This window comes from Rhynchophorus ferrugineus, unplaced genomic scaffold (assembly GCF_030347505.1).
Source record: "Rhynchophorus ferrugineus isolate W39M unplaced genomic scaffold, kcgeb_rfMv2 rfM1, whole genome shotgun sequence".
Lineage (NCBI taxonomy): Eukaryota > Metazoa > Arthropoda > Insecta > Coleoptera > Curculionidae > Rhynchophorus > Rhynchophorus ferrugineus.
In genome coordinates, this window is record NW_027472580.1 from 23,814,923 (window position 1) to 23,831,775 (window position 16,853).

At 34.0% G+C, this 16,853-nt stretch overlaps 1 protein-coding gene and 1 long non-coding RNA gene across 3 annotated transcripts in view; both read left to right on the forward strand.

Annotated features, from left to right (window-relative positions):
- The window catches only part of LOC143206520 (rho GTPase-activating protein 20), a 367,199-nt gene that overhangs the window by 300,432 nt on the left and 49,914 nt on the right, over positions 1–16,853 (forward strand). Inside the window, exon 1 of one of the 2 annotated variants that reach the window (XM_076419100.1) lies at positions 229–594. The exons of the other annotated variant lie outside the window; for it this stretch is intronic. Within the exon in view, the coding sequence (XP_076275215.1) occupies positions 538–594 (57 nt within the window). The 5' untranslated portion in view covers positions 229–537. Of the gene's footprint in view, positions 1–228; positions 595–16,853 lie in introns of those variants that run through there. 2 annotated transcript variants of the gene reach the window in all.
- The window catches only part of LOC143206535 (uncharacterized), a 553,256-nt gene that overhangs the window by 244,704 nt on the left and 291,699 nt on the right, over positions 1–16,853 (forward strand). The gene's annotated exons all lie outside the window — the stretch shown is intronic.

A 16,853-nucleotide genomic window follows, 5' to 3' on the forward strand; every position in this document is an offset into this window, starting at 1 on the left:
ATTAAAAATAAAGTTATTCCAATGGCCTCGGCTAATTAAATCTCCCAACTCTATATTTTAACATCAGCTAATTTGGAACTATATTCAAGAATAAACTCTGGAGAACTCTAATAAAGAAGGAAAAAAGTATGAAACTTTTTTTGGGGAATTAACACGAATCTCATTCCACACACGATCGTGTTTTTTTGCCGTTGTTTTGATTCGAACCACTAAAAGCGTGCGCCAGACAGAAACCAAACCGCGACCGGCGGAATACCACGCGCCCAAAATCCCAGTCGGCCACGATCGTCGCTCGAAGCCCGCCTCGGTCAGTAGTCGACCGACTGTCTAACTGATCGCAGTTGACTTTGCCGTTTCACTTGTTCGCTCGTCTTACGTAATTCTACCGTGTGACAGATCGCCAGCGGGTGTCGCGATGTGTTGACACGCGATAGCATTTGTTTAGGCCGCCAACTTACGGATTTTATTTTGTTGTTTTGTGCGATGTGGCTCTAACTATTTTGGTTTGTTTTCGTTGTTGATTCGATTGAGTTGCAAATGATTTTCGAAAGTATGTGCAAGACTAACGTTCAGGATAGGCTGTGTTATAAACAAGTAAGTTTTTCAGATCCAGTTTTGTATCATTTATGTGATAAACTCGAATTAAATGTTGAATTTAACAAATTCTAACAGATCATAACAATCGTATCGGAGTTTATTTTACCAATCGATTAAATTCTATAATTGTTAAATGTGAACAATGCATAATGCTAGTTATATCGATATGCAGCATATATTTTATATTTTGAATGATTGCAACGGAGGCAATAAATGTTAATAAATAACGACACTAAATGTTTCTATTTATTGTCATCATTTAAATGCAAAAGTATAAATGAAAATGAAAGAAATAAATATAGAAATTAATTATTTATTTCATTTCGACCATTAAAGAAATTAGTAATAAAGCTAATTGTTTTTATTGTTTTTTCATTATTCATTTTACTACAACTGTGTATTTAATATCAGTTGAAATAAAGAATCCATAAAATACATTTATTATTAATTAATTACCAATAATAACTGATCGTGTTTGTTACGCAGTCATAAATAAACATTCAAACCAAAGCTTTTATTTAAATTAGGAATGAAGATGGTCTTATCGAACCAGTAAACTGAAACCAGTTCGACATGACAGACACTTTCTTTTCTGTTTGATCTAACGTAAGTTGACACTATAACAATTTTAATGGTGTTTTCACTATTTTGCAGTCGTTTTCTACATACAAATCGCTCTTGGATGTCTCATCGAATGATGATTCAATATAAATCAGAAGTTGGTATCAGTATAGTTATATTTTCATATTTTTTAAAATGTATTGTATCATCTATAAATGATTTAATTAACTTTTGAGCATACGGTATCAATAACAAATAGAGAAACTTTCCAATAATTAATATCGCTAATTTTTGTATTCAACTAAATTCTTTATATATATATATATATATATATATATATATATATATATGTATATATATATATATATCCGAGGCTTGGTTGGCGAAATGGTCAAGGTAACAGGACGGTTCTACTATTATTGCGATAGGCGTGGGTTCGAGTCCCTATAGCATGGTTGTTTTATATTTCTGTTTGGCATTGTTTATAATTATAATTATCCAAGAATGCAAAATACGATAATTAAAATCGTCCCCATTACGCTAGTAACCAGAAGAGGTGGTTCGGTAACACCGGATGTTTTCTGGGATGATTTCCAAGTCTGATTACACTCCATTTTCGGTAGCCTTAATGCCGAGAACCTTGGTTCAAAGCTCAGGTTAAGCAGTAAGTTCAGTCCAAAGTCAGATAGAACTCTAAAATATAACAAAAAAATTAATATAATAAAAATAACTAATAATTGTCGATAGTGTTACATACGACCATTAAGAAGAAAAATATGGGTAACAATTCAAAACAGCAAAATATTGAAGCAATATAAATTAATAAGTATTAAAGGAGCAAAGGACGTTTTCAGATAATATACAGAAATACAAATTGGTTTCCCTTTATGTCGATTTAAAGTCATATTTAATCAATAAAAATTGTGTGATTTTAATTTTCTGCAACTATAAAAATGTATCTATATATTATCGATATTGTATATTAGATATCCAATGCAAATAAAAAATAACCTCATTGTAAACGCTGTATACACAGATTATATATTTTTTAAAAGATCACACATTTTTATCAACATTTATTTATCAACTTGAAATTCAGTATCTATTATTTCCCGGAATGATTTAAAATGCCAAGCTTTAAAAAACAAGTATTCGCGGAATTTTTACACCTAAAACATACATTGTTCAGTTAAAAAGTTCTTTACCATTTGAATGTTGAAAAGTTCTTAAAAGTTTCTTACCATTTGAATACTATAAATTGTAGGGGTGAAAATTCGTATTAAGATTAGATTTCGACATCGAAAGGGATCTAATTTGAAAAAAACCTTGTATCATATCATAACAGTCCAAAGAAAACACCGGGCTATGACCCAATAACCAGACAAGTACTGTAAAATATACCAAGAAAGGGAATCATAAAACACACTAACTTGATCATTGCAGCTTTCCTATTAAAACATGTCCCGGATGTTTTGATAATGGCTGAAGTTATTATGATACCGAGACCTGGATAACCATCAAAGAAAGTAAAATATCATCGATCACTTAAACTGCTACATCTCAGCCAAGATATTTACAGTACAGAGAAGCAAGAACAGCAAGAAGAAGATTTCTTAACAGTGAAATACACAAAATATGCAACAGTTGCCAGTAAAGACAATAATAATATAAATAAATGCATGGAGAATAAAAGGCAATGAGAATAAATCAGTTCATGTTGAATTCATCCAAATCAAAATGTTTATATACGAATAAATATGAATAATACTGTTATTGCTAACTACCTTGGGATGAACCTTGCAAAACTTCGTTGGAAGGAGTATTTGAAGAAGTAGAAGTTGCTGCAGTACAAGCAAATACTAATATTCAGAATAATATTCTAAGAAGTATTATGGATGCACTCAGGTACCATAACAACAATTAAACCAAGACCTTCTGGATTCCAACTCTCCTAGAGGGAATTAAGAGATTCGCAACAAGACTCGAGATTCGAGAAGCAAACCTTTTTATCTTGTGTACTTGTGTAGTGAAGTGTACTAAGTGGTAAAGTCATTGAAAAGTGATACTAATTTATATTTTATTTTATTTTTATACTAAATGGAATAACGATATATCATAACAGACTGAAAAAATACAAATAAACTATATAACTAAGTGTAATTGACCATGGGGTCAGCTCTGGAGTCTTGTATTAACATCTTCTGCTCCTTCCGAATGTTCATGGTTTGAAGCTTTCTTCCTCTGCAATATATCACCGCAATAGATTGGAATTAACGTATTTAAACCAAATGTCCAAAGTAAAATAAAGCCCATCAGCCTGATTAGTTCACTTTCCAAACTTGACGAAAAAACGGTATTACACACTTAGCGAAACAGCTTGGTCTACCGAATGACCTAATCTCCCTTATTGATTCATACTTGGACGACAGTTCCTTTCAAGTGAGGATCTGTGACACAGTCTCCACTCGAAAACAGATCTCCGCAGGAGTCCTGCAAGGTGCTCCACTACCCCTGCCCTGTTCAACCTCTATATGGCTGATTTCCCACTCCACAAACCTTCCTACAAATCATTTTATGCAGATGATACAGCTTTCTTAACAACCAGTTACAGTGCCGACGCTATGCGCGACAGACTTCAAGTCCAACTGAACCAAGCGATTGCGTGGTACAAATTCTGGCGGATGCAGATAAACCCGAGCAAAACTCAGGCTATTCTGTTCCAGCGTAAGACAGAGTTCACCGCTTAATACCTGCAAAGGCAATGGCGTGTTTAGTCTACTCTTCCCACTCCTTTGCAGCAAAAGTAAGCTTCCAATCCCCCAGAAAGCGACTCTGTATAAAATGCTAGTCCATCCAGTTTGCCTCTACGGCGTCCATTCAACATTCACCTCGAAACAGGCATCCCGTTCGTGAAGAGTTTCACGAACATGCTCAGTGTAAAGTTCTCCCTAGGCGCCTTAGATCACGACAACACCTTGATAAAATACCTACCCAGTCGTAACCCAGAGTCTTTGTTGCTCGCAAAACACTTCACTATCCCAAACCATAAGACCATTTGGTTCTAGCTGATAATCTTTGAACAAGAAAAATAAAAGGTGCATGTGCAATTTCAAAAAATTGAACAAAATAAAATGGGACTCAAAAATGAATCACTTCCTATATGAAAGAAAAAAATTGAAAAATGTGTGTCTATAGCGGTTAGTAATACTTTTTAAAAATAAATCATATTAAATATTTAAAAAAACAGCAGGATCTTAATTAGTGTCGTAATATAATATTACATAAGTATATATTATACATATATAATTATGATATTGATATAAATGAATTGAACAATGAACTCGTACTACGCCAAAGATTTCAACACGAAAAAAAACTGGTTTTGAATATATTAAAGATATGCAGGAATGTCGGACGCGTGTATTTAGCTTTATTGCTAATAGTGAAACGTTACATTTTTTTCGAACAGAAGGAAAAAACGAGTGAATCACAAAACCGCGCGAATCGGAATAGAAAGAATACTGTAAAATTGAAATGAGTTCTTACGACATTATGGACATGTATTTCGCTTTTTATTTTGTTTTATGGCTTCCAACGGAGGAATAAAATTTGTTTACTTTATTGGGTTTAGGTTGAGAAACTTTTCTAGCATTTTTAACTTATTTTTATAATTTTTTGGTTTTATTTTGCAATGGACAAATTGTATATTTTTTGTTTGAATATAATTAATATTTTATTAAGTGTTTCTATTTATGGACAGGACATTAACTAGTAATAAGCTTTGGTTGAATAAAACATTACAATAAAATATAATGTCGCTTTTTCTTTTATTCTTCTTCATCATTTTCATCAACGTTCGTTTTTATTCATCATCATGTACTCTTAACTTTATTTACACATGAAGCAATGAATTCGGTCATTATTGTATTAGTGCTAGGGCTCCTTTACAACTTTTGTAGCATGTGGTTAATCGTTATCATGTGAGATATCACTTTCCAGGACTAACATATCATTGAGGATTATCATAATAGATCCACTTTTCATCGCCAGTACAATACACCACAAACAAACTCTTTAGTTTTGGCCGACACCATTGGAACCGCAATATTGAGACGGTTGAAATGGCGTTTTTAGTCAATTCGTGTAGCGGCAATTTCTCTTCCATCTTCTCATTAGACATAATCAATTCGAAACAATTGATTTATCGTCTGCTAAGCTGTCTGAAGGTTCTTTGAGAGTTTAAGCTGGGTTTTCGTCCGATAAGTCTTGCATGTTTGTATTTTAAAAATCGTCTCTTTCAAATCATTGAAACCAAAACATATGGGATATAACCATAAGAACAAGATCACCATGAATTTCCAAACAAGTTTGACTGAATTGGGCAGCAGATTTCAAATCACATTATTCACAAATTAAACAATGAAATTATTCTATATCCCGATATATTGAATAACTCAATACTAAATGGAAAACTGTTATTTTATGCAGACAAATATCTGTCTGTCTTTCTGTTAGGTTGTTTAACATTGATACTTCGCATTTTCACCGATAGATATCGCTGATCAAAATACATGCAAACACCTAATAATTTATATTACTGTGTACATGGGTTGAAAAGTTTGGGCCGTAATACTATTCCGTAACGCGATTTCTTTGTTCAAAATTGGCTTTATTCATCAACATAATCTCCATCAAAAGCGACACAATCATTCCAGCGCCGCTTTAGCATTTCAATACCACTTTTGTAGAACGATTTATCTTTTGCCTCAGGATAGACCTCAATTTCAGCGATAGCCGCTTCATTCGAGCGAAAGTTCTTGCCGGTGAGGAGTTATTTGAGGTAGTCAGTAACCACCGGGAGCCAAATCCGGCGAATATAGTGAACAGTGAGCAAACTCAGCACCCACTTTGAACAAAGTTTTCTTATAGTCAAATGCGATGTTAGCTAACTCACGAAACTTCACTTTTCGATGATTCAAAACTATTTTGTGGGTTTGTTAAAAATGTTTTCTGGTATTACCACCTCATTTGACCGCCCACTGCGTTTTGCAGCATCGGTGTCTCTACGGCCAGGTTTGAAATCATCAGTCCAACGTTTTATTGTTGTTTCCGATGGAGCAGAGTTCTTATAATACTTTTCAAGCCGTTGCTTGAACGATATTTTTTCCTTCAAGAAGCAGTGTATAATTAAAACACGAAATTGTTTTTGATTCATTGTCTTGCAAATAAAAAAGTAGTGTCACCTTTAGCACAATAAATCATAAAATTATGAATAAAATATCATGAAATTTTAACGGCTTTCTTTTGAAGGTCAGTACTGACTGAAAACTAGCGCCATATATATATGTTACGGCCGATAATTTTCAACCCATGTGGTTGTTCAGTATTATATTTTTTCATTCACAATAATCTTGAGAACTTCTATTGATTATACGTCCTGACAAAGTAAAACGTATCAAGTAGCCACGGCTAGTAAATAAAATCAAGTAGTCATCGTTCTAGCCGTAACTGTTTTTCTATCATTAACAGTCGTGATTTGTTAATCCAGACTGATTTTTCACCAAACCAGTTCGTGAGCCATGGAACTGGTTGAGGCCACGCCACTGGCCGATGCACCTGTCTTAAATAAGGAAGCTCTTTCGTTGCGAAATATCGAGCAAAGCATGATAATAACATGGAAGGTGCGACCACATGTATCGGGGAGAAAAAAACCCGAACCGACCGTACAAATTACATACAGAGTGTGACAATGTCGGTCGCCAGTCTTGCGGTTTTCCACGTTCAAACGTCGGAACATTTGCATGATGATTTTTAATCTGATACTGTCTTGGTAAAGCCGCGGTTATTGTTCAGTGGCCAATGATTACAACGGAAGCGTTTTAACTGTATGACCACTCACATTCTATAACTTGACCATGTTGTTGATATGTAAGAGGATCAATCATATATGACGATTTTATAAGTTATTAGCCATCTCTAAAATGTATTACTCTTTATATATAGTACATAATTATAACAGTATAAAGTAGTTCTTAATATTAATGAACGTATTTTTACTTTTAAATTATCAAGTTGAGTTATAGTTTTGTTATATACTAGTTATCACCCAGTGGCCAGATGTTTAAGACTTTTGTACATATCGTATAAAGTTAGTTTACTGAATCATTATTTTGAGTGATTATGATTTTGGTTGTGACACAATGAATTTAAATTTAAAATCTAAATTTAAGAAAAATATCTAACATTTGTATTTGTTTGCTATGGTTTTGGGTGTTTTTCAGACAGGAACGTAATTATATCTTAGGTATTTGTGTACTTCCTATTATTAGGATAGCTTAATTTTCTACATTTCCTGTTTTCTGGCCACCCAAATTATAACACCTAATTAAACCTAATTAATAGTAACTTTTTGTGTCTTCCATGAGCAGCATTTTAGAGAGGTAAAAAGGGAAGAGAAATAAACCTTTTAAGGCAGTTTATTTATTAGCTTTTTCCATATAGAACTTTAGACGGTTTACAACATAAAACTGAGGTTTTTATGTTGTGAGACTTTCGCGATTTTTTCAAATAAGCAAAATCTTTATTCATCGCCCATAGTGATTTCGTTCAGTTTGATCCAAAACATCTGAAATATTCTTCCTCTTTGAACTTTTCTTATTTAATTAATTAAACTATATATAAATATATATATATATATATATATATATATATATATATATATATATAATACTTTCTCTTACCTTTCTATAGTGCTTTCCAACATCAATGTGATTAAGGATTATATAATATTACTACTATGATATAATCTTCATAAACTAGGCAGACATCCATTTGTCAATTTAATTTTTATTAAATAAACTATCTATTTAAATTCCTATAACTATATAGCGATATTTTAAATTCTTATTGATAGTATATGGGTTCATTCAACAAAAAAAAAAAAGAATGTAGTCACCTACATACCTCCTTTAAGTGATGATTCATTCAGATATGGGTGTACTGGCGATGGAATACTATAATTAAACTGTTATTGTTAACTCCAAAAATGAGAATGTCGTTCGATGAACATCGATAAGCACGAGGTTTAGTTAAAAAGTATAAGAAATAATTTAAAGAATTTCGTTCATAATTAGTTTAGATATGACTTATGTTGTTTCGTGTGAGTTGTGATAGTTGGTAATAATGATATAAATATTGGATGTAAATTGTTCTGGGTCTCTAGATGGAAAGACACTTTTATTATTTTATAGTTTATACCTCGATGGGCAATATTTCTCTCTTCTATGATCCAAAGTAGTTCGAATGCCCTCGACGTAATTAGATTTAACGATTAACATGTATGAAAAGTTAGGTTAAGGTAGAGCTTAATTATATTATTCGCGGATTAAGAGCCAGAACAGTGGGAACAGATATGATATAAGCAGTAAATAGATAATTGCAAATTGCTAATGAATATATAATAATGTATTGTGGAATAATAAGGACATACTAAATTATCACTACATAGTATAAAACAAAGTCGCCTTTTCTGTCCCTATATCCATATGTGCGCTTAAATCTTTAAAACTACGCAACGGATTTTGATGCGGTTTTTTTCAATAGATAGAGTGATTCAAGAGGAAGGTTTATATGTATAATACATGCATAATATACTAAGGCAACATTCCTAATTTTAGAGGTTTCTAACGTGATGTCGTAAATTAACCTATTTTTTTAGGCTTATTTAGCAATTAGCAAAAACGCTGCCTAACCCTACGAGTTAGATCAAATTAATGTACTACAGTATTGTACACCATAAAAAGGTCTACAAAAAAGTCCGCGATGGTATATGTTTATCTTTTAGGGATAACCCACATTAACCATTTTTATTGTTTACTTTTTACGTGAGAAAATTGCTTATTTACGAAGCTATTTTAAGCAATACGGCATTAATCCTTATCGAATTAAGTACCTTAAATACAGTGTGCAATTAATATAGATCAATATGGTTCCTTACAGCATGTAAATTAAACAAATATTTTCGGAGATATTACAAATTTAAAATTTGCGTTTAAAAATGTGTAATGTAATAAAAATTGTATGAATTTAGATATTCCAAAGATAGCAGGAAATCTTCATAGTAAGTATAGGGGAAGAGGAATTGTTTTACTCCAAATTTAATGCGTGCAGGCCAAGGGCAGTAATGAATGAACCAAAAATACTGGATCGATTTTAATCATGTTTTCATTGAGTGACATAGGCATATATATTTTATGCCCGTGCAAAGTCGGAGCGGGCCGCTATGTTTTTATATACAACGTTCATATTTTTTCTGTAGTGTATTTAATTTAGTATCAGCATTGCACCCGTGCGAAGCCGGGGCGAGTCGCTAGTAATTAATAAATCCAATGATGCATGTATTGGTACACTACTGTATACACCACATATTTTCATTTTATATTCATTCAACTTTTTGAATATGTTAGGTAATAACAGACGTTGAATTTACTGCATTGCAAACAATAAAAATTACGACAGCTATTGTCGAAAATTAGCTATTTCGAAATCCAACGGTTTAACGGTCAATTAGAAACAGAAACATCTGGTCGTTTATTGAATGAAATGTTCGAAGGCTGGGCTTTTTTTTCGACGATGTTAGTCAGAAATTAAGCGACACAAAAAATAATTGAAAACAATCAGATACGAACTTGAAACATTCGCCCGCTGAGATTGATTCATCTTTTTTGTTATGGTTAATTAGTGTAATATAATTATATTATTAATTGTATCTGCATTTTTTAAATTTACTTGATTTAAAATATCATTTTAATTCGTTAAGCCTACGAATCAAGTAATCGTTGAGCATAATCGAAATAATCCATTATTTTGTAACATAAAATATCAGGAATAACATATTACATTAATGTTACACTATATATACATGTTAGAATCTAATCTTAATATTTAATTCTATACATAATAGAATTTTGTATATGTTTTGTATATCTTAGCATTGTATTAATGCAAATAAATTAAAATAAAACGAAACAGTTTAATTAAGATCCATTCCATGAGCCAATAATAATCCTTAAAAATGACCATGTCGTAATATATATTTTTATTATAATGATTCGCAGTATTTCACATTCTGCCTAGTAGGCAATAAATATTTATTGAGAAAAATTTATACAATATTAATCATAACGTATCCATAATTTTTCAAGAACGATGTTGGTTTTGCATCTATTTTCGTACGTCTTCAGCATTTTAAAACTCTGTGCCATCTAAGTCATGCTGTATCGATCTGAACAAGGGCTAATAAGCTATATTTATTAAGTTTAATAATAATATTTAATAAGATATTTAATAAGATATAATCTAAAAAGAGTCTATATTTAGTGAATACACTGGGTGCGACTGGACTTAGCATTCAAGCTGCAACAGTGTATCATTTACTTTCTTGGATCTCATTTCGCTTTTAAACGTCTGGAAAGAGATGGTTTATCAACTGCTAAGGTGGTCTGAAATTTCCTTGAGATAATTATGAATATTTCGCTTCAGTGTTGATGTGAATGAAAATTCAATGCGTGTGGTAACCATTTTTCCTCCTTTGGATCTTTCTCATCGCATTTACGTCTGAAAACACTTTCATAAACCGCTAAGCTGTTTGAGAGTTTTTGTGCTAGATTTTCGCCCAATAAGTCTTGTAATTAATTGCCTTCGAACATTTTTGACGTGAGCTCATAATCATAACATTTAAATCGTTGAAACCAAAACCGACAATTGGGATATGAAGGAAGAGCATTTTTTTGTTCTGGTCTGACACCAGGCGGTGGAATGCATGACGCATCCTTGTCGCGGGAACTTACCCTGGAGTGACTCTGGCCTTATCAATACACCAAATCGAAACCGCCTCACAGTTGACCTATGGGTCGCTACTACTACTGCATTAAATTTGAGGATATGGCACCCGCCAACCGGACAGCCGTTATTGGGCAGGAGGACCCGGCAAAAAAACAAATAGTGAAACTAGCTATAGATTCTCGAACTTGAGTTAACACACGACTGGATGCTGTCGTATGGGGTTAAAAGTTATGACTGCAGCGACGGATGAGTTCGTTTCACCCTGGAAAAGAGGATGTTAGCGGTGACGCGGTGCTTAGCTGCCAGCATGTCCACCAGATCGCGAACAAGCGCGTTTTCAGAAGAACTTGAGCTGAGTTGTTGTTTGTGGAATGATGAGATATGAGCTGCTTGGTTAGTTTTCCTGTGAATTTGATTATTTCTGACAAACAATGGAGCGTTTAAGATTCTCCTGAGGGGCTTATTTTGGAAAACTTGAAGCCGTTTCACCTGGTTGGATGTAACAAACTTGAAGTAGACATTAGATCCGTAGAGGAGTACGTACCGAATTAATGTTTTGTAAAATAAGCATTTGATAGAGATGGGAAGTCTGCTAGAAGGGCAGGTCAGAGAAGATGGCAAATTCTGGATTGCTTTCTGGATTTGGGAATGTCCGAGAGGTGTTCCGAGAGGCGCAGTGCGTGACACTTCTTATGGAAAATGATGGCCTGGTTTTTTGGGGGGTTAATTTGCAACCTCCAGGATTTGAATCACTTGACCACATGATCGAGCTGTTTCTGTGAACGTTCTTGAGTGGTAACCTCGAGCCTGGAGCCCGCGAAGAAAGCAGTGCCCTCAGCGTAAAACGCGACATCAATGTGCTCTTTTCTCGACAGATCTGAAATAAACAGGTTAAATAAGGCTGAGTCTTTAAAGTTAGTTTAGTTAAAGAAGATTGTTACTGTGAGATTATTCTAGCGCCTATATACACTGAATAACTCAATGACTTTAAATGGAAACTGTTACATTACGTGGAGAAACGTCAGAACCATCGAGTTTGACGATTAATTTAGGTTAGAATTTGTCTACATTGATACTTCGCCTTTTCAGCAATAGGTATTGCTGATGAAAACGCATGCAAGCACCTAATACAAAAGTCACGACTATGGAACTTTTTTTTTCATTCACCGTATATAAAATTATCAATCTAATTCGATTATTCATTTCTATTTTTTCGCATTTCTCCCGGCATTCAGCGTTTTGCTTGGTCGGACTCGAATTATTTAAGCCGCTGCATTTTAACGTATCGGGAATTCTGTCGTATCGATAAAAATCGTCAATGATTAATAGCTGAAACTTATCCTGGTATTCGAAGTCGGTCAACAAATTCGAAAAAAAGACACAGATCGTTCTAGTGTAGCCCGAGCGAATTCCGATCTTTCTGCGTTTCTGATATCGATCGCATCGATCCGCCGGTGGACCAGCCCTGAAACGACATACACACCCAGATTTTAGTAAAAGAATTTCACAAAAATATTTCTTTTGTTTGACGCTTTGTACACCATTGAGTCGTAATTCTTAGACGTATAATAGCTCTCAATTACAATATACCAGGTCGTTCAATAAGTTTTATGAGTGTGTCACTTAACAGCTAAAAGTCAGAGGAAACTAAATCCGGTGAATAATATGGATGCACCAGTGATACTAGAATTTATAGAGTTTCGAGATACTTTTTGAGCTGAGTACTGTTTTTGTGTTAGTAAGAAATCCAACTTTTTTCTTTCACTCAAACTTTACTGCTTTATATTCCAGAATTCTATGTTAACCATGAAGGTGGTCCTAACTCCGTTCAGGGCCGAAATAATGATCGCATATTTCCTTAACTTATTATTCTGAATCAAGTCAGTATCATGGTGGTAGATCAAGTCTCTATACCAGAAAATTGTACTGGTTGATCAGAAGATGCTCCTAACTTGAACCTAAAATCAAAGAGATTCAAACCAATCAACGGCTTATCAGTTAATTGTAAAGTCTATTTGGATTCTGCCGGGTTCAAATAGGGAATTGCACTAAAACATCTAATAACACACCAACTAGTAATCCAACACTGCCAAAACAAAATCATTCGATTAATTACCAAGGAAGAGCTACAAGACTTCGAAATCAAACGGACTTGGGAAGTTATCGAAGATTTCCCCCTAAAACACGAAATAAGCTTATTACATCATAGCAACATGGAAGCAACGTTAACTCGATAACACTCAGGAAATCAATACGAGGGTCACTATTTATATTTCGGGAATAGGAAAAAAAAACAGATAGTTAAGCTGTGAATATATTTTTATTGTTTTTCAAAGTACTCGCCTCGATGATCGATACACTTTTGCATACGCTTAAACTAATTTTCAAGGTATTTATTCCATTCCGAATGAGGTATCTCCAAAGCATGATTTTTGAACTCTTCAATAGCTTCTTCGGGGGATGAAAATCGTTGACCACGCAGTTTATTCTTCAGAAGTCATTGGGTGCCAAATCAGGGCTGTACGGCGAATGGTCCATCAATTCGATGTTTTGAGTACTCAAATAGTCTCTTGTTTGTGACCTCGCATTGTCATGCTGAAGAACAATCCGGCGTTCTTGTTTGTTTTCCTTATTTTACCGAAGACTGACGAACAAATGGTTGTGTACCAATCAAAATTTACTGTTTTACGATCCTCTAGAGGCACTGTTGCAATATGACCAGCTTTCCCAAAGGAACAGGCTACCATTTTCTTTAAAGGGCTTCGTACGCGAACAACTTTTGGATTTGGTTCATCTTGGAGCATCTTGAAATGTTTACGATGGAACCGTCAGATGGACTCTATATGGAATATAAATAGTGACCCTGGTATATTGAAGGATACCAAACCACATGAATTTGTATAGTATTTAAGTGTTTATTCTTTAAGTTTGGAAATATATACCTATATATTTATCCTGCACTCGTTTTGCTGATGTATTGATGCAAGTTCAACAGAACAATAATAATACATTATATCTATGAAACCTCATTATGTGATTTATATGTAGATTTTTAATTCAATAATACAATAATTACGCTTCAGCACACTGGATCCTTGTAAACTGTAAAGTAGTAGTTGTGTAGGTTGTAAATAAAATTAAATTATTTTGGCTTTCCCTGTACATCCTTTATTATTATTCAATAACGTTCTATATTTATAGACGCTGGGCTAAAATTAAATTTTAAATTTGACTTAAATAACTTCAACCCTATTTCGTTAATTAATTAACATGTTTACGATATTTCAAGAAGTTAATGGAAAATATTCATTATTTTGATGTATTTCATGATAAAGTATTTTGGTGTTCTTGCCTTTCAGCTAATTTCCTTTTGGGCGTCATTTGCTTCTATGAATAATTCTGTATATACCAAGATGTCACTACTATTTTTGGAGGTCTTTTATAACTACCCTCTTTATTTTATCAATGGATAATTGTTTTTCTTCTAGCATTATTAAGAAAAATAATAAAACACTATAAGGAAATATCAGTTTATGTTCAGGCAGATATTTTTTCAATATATTATTAACAATTGCATCTTTCCTGATGAGTTTTACTTCGAGCATCAGCGTCCAGCAATATCGCGTTTTGACGGCCAGTTTTTTTACTTTAGCACCTGCAAGCTTGTGAGATGTTTGTTTATTGAAATTGCATTTTTCTGTTTTTAATAATGTGCCAGAATACATGATTTTATAATTAATATGTTGAACATGTCTTTTCCATCTCAACTTTCAACACAGGTTTAATGGTAAAAATAAAAAATATAAAATATAGTATCCTGAATGTTTTGACATCCCTTCGTAGGTTATTTGTTATATATTACATTTTTACCGAAATATTGCCTTATCGTTTTCTTTCGGATTCCTAGGTGTGGAGTACCAATATTTACACTATAGCGGAGTAATTTTTCACAACTTTCAATATCGTTATTGATTATTGCACATATTTGAAAAATAAAGTTTGCTGTGTTTCTTAATATTTTTTGCCAGAAGCATTTTATTATGTTTGTTCAGTCCAACGCTATACCATATGTTGTGTTGATATTAGTTATAATTTAGTGGCTTTCTCTGAACTTAACTTGATGTTGTCTTAATATTACATAAATCGTAATTCGATTGCAGCGAAATAAATCGTATGAAAGGCACACGGAGTACGAGTTTTTGTTGAAGCGATTGAGGAACACCCATTCCGATGAATGAACGAGTAGCGACTGTCCTTTGACGGAAACAAGATGGCGAATTACGTCACCGGCTTGGATAATTATCGTCCTAATTAGGAGAGCGGTTTCATTTAGGTGTAGTTGGCGTTGTGAAGTGAAAGTCATCTCCGAGGAGAGTCCGATGGTCATGCGCGTGTATGCGTGCGTGAGTATGTCGCCGATGCACGTACAATACAATCCGATCTGGCGGTCCAGTTGATATCAGATCGGATGGGCGGTCCATTCATCTCGCTGCCAATTATTGCGTGCTTTATGAGCGACTCGTGAAAGTCCTCGGTGGTTACGTCGCCGCAGCCTCCAGCCGAACCATCATCACAGACGATGCGACGCGTGGTGTTGGTTTCTCTAAAAAAAATTAGCCAATCCTTACCATTCGCGATTTGCTATTCCCGCCTTGGGAGGAATATCATTAGGAAATATATAAAATTTATTTCTATTTTACAATTTGTCGTCTCCACAGTGTCGTTACTTATCTTGCATTACTTATCTATGGCGACTCATTAGCCCTTACTTAGTCTCTAATAAAATAAAATTTAATAGCAATTTTCAGTGTATTAGGTTTAGTACACTTCACTACTCACACGGTTTGGTTCTCTTGCGTGTGCGTCCTATTTCGGTGTTATCCAAACTTTGCTGCACTTCGACTCATATGGCAGTGGAGTCTTTCCTCATGTCTTCTTACGAATCTCTTAATTTCCTCTAAGACAGTTGGAATCCGAAGCTCTCGGTGTAAGTAACTTCCTATAGTATCTGGGTGCATCCACAGTACTTCTCATGACTTTATTCTGACATACTTGTATTATGTTGATATTGCTTCTAGCGAAACATCCCCATAAATGAATTCCATATAGATCCATATAGGTTTTAGTATTAGCTTGTACAGCAGCAACTTATTATGTTCGGATAATTTTGATTTTCTTTCAAATTTTCATAATTAAGTTCACCAATATATAATCCTTTCAATAATTTTATACAATTGATGTCAGAAATTATAGAAAAAAAATATCTCCTTTTTATACGGTCTGTCTCAAATTGTACATGATTTAAGAAAACCAATCTGAAATGGTTCAGATTCATCAACAATTAAGGGAAGACACTCAGAATTTCATTATTCCTGACGAACCAGGAGGTATTGATTATCATCTTGAGAGTTTTGTTCTGAAAAACTTGAAGACGTTCCACCTGACTAGGAGAGATGTATTTGAGATAGACACTGCAGCAGTATAGAACGACTCATCGAACCAGCATCTTGTACAGGAGAGATTTTATTGAGAGAGGAAGTCTGCTAGTCCGGTTGATGAGAGGGAACAGCATATTTACAATACTTTGATCTTTTTGGAGGGACCTTTGAATCTAGTAATTTCACTTAAACTTCCGATTCTTCTGATCATGGAATTTGGACATTCATGGATTTTAAGACGTTAAATGCTCGGTGCAAAACTCTTCTTGTAGAAGAAAATAGCCTGGGTTTTTTATGGGTTGGCTTGCAACCTCCAGTCATGTAACCACTGGACCGTCTCATCGAGTTGTTTCTAGAATCTGCCTTGGATATGCGGTGCTACCCTAGAACAAGCAAAGTAAGCAGTGTCATCTG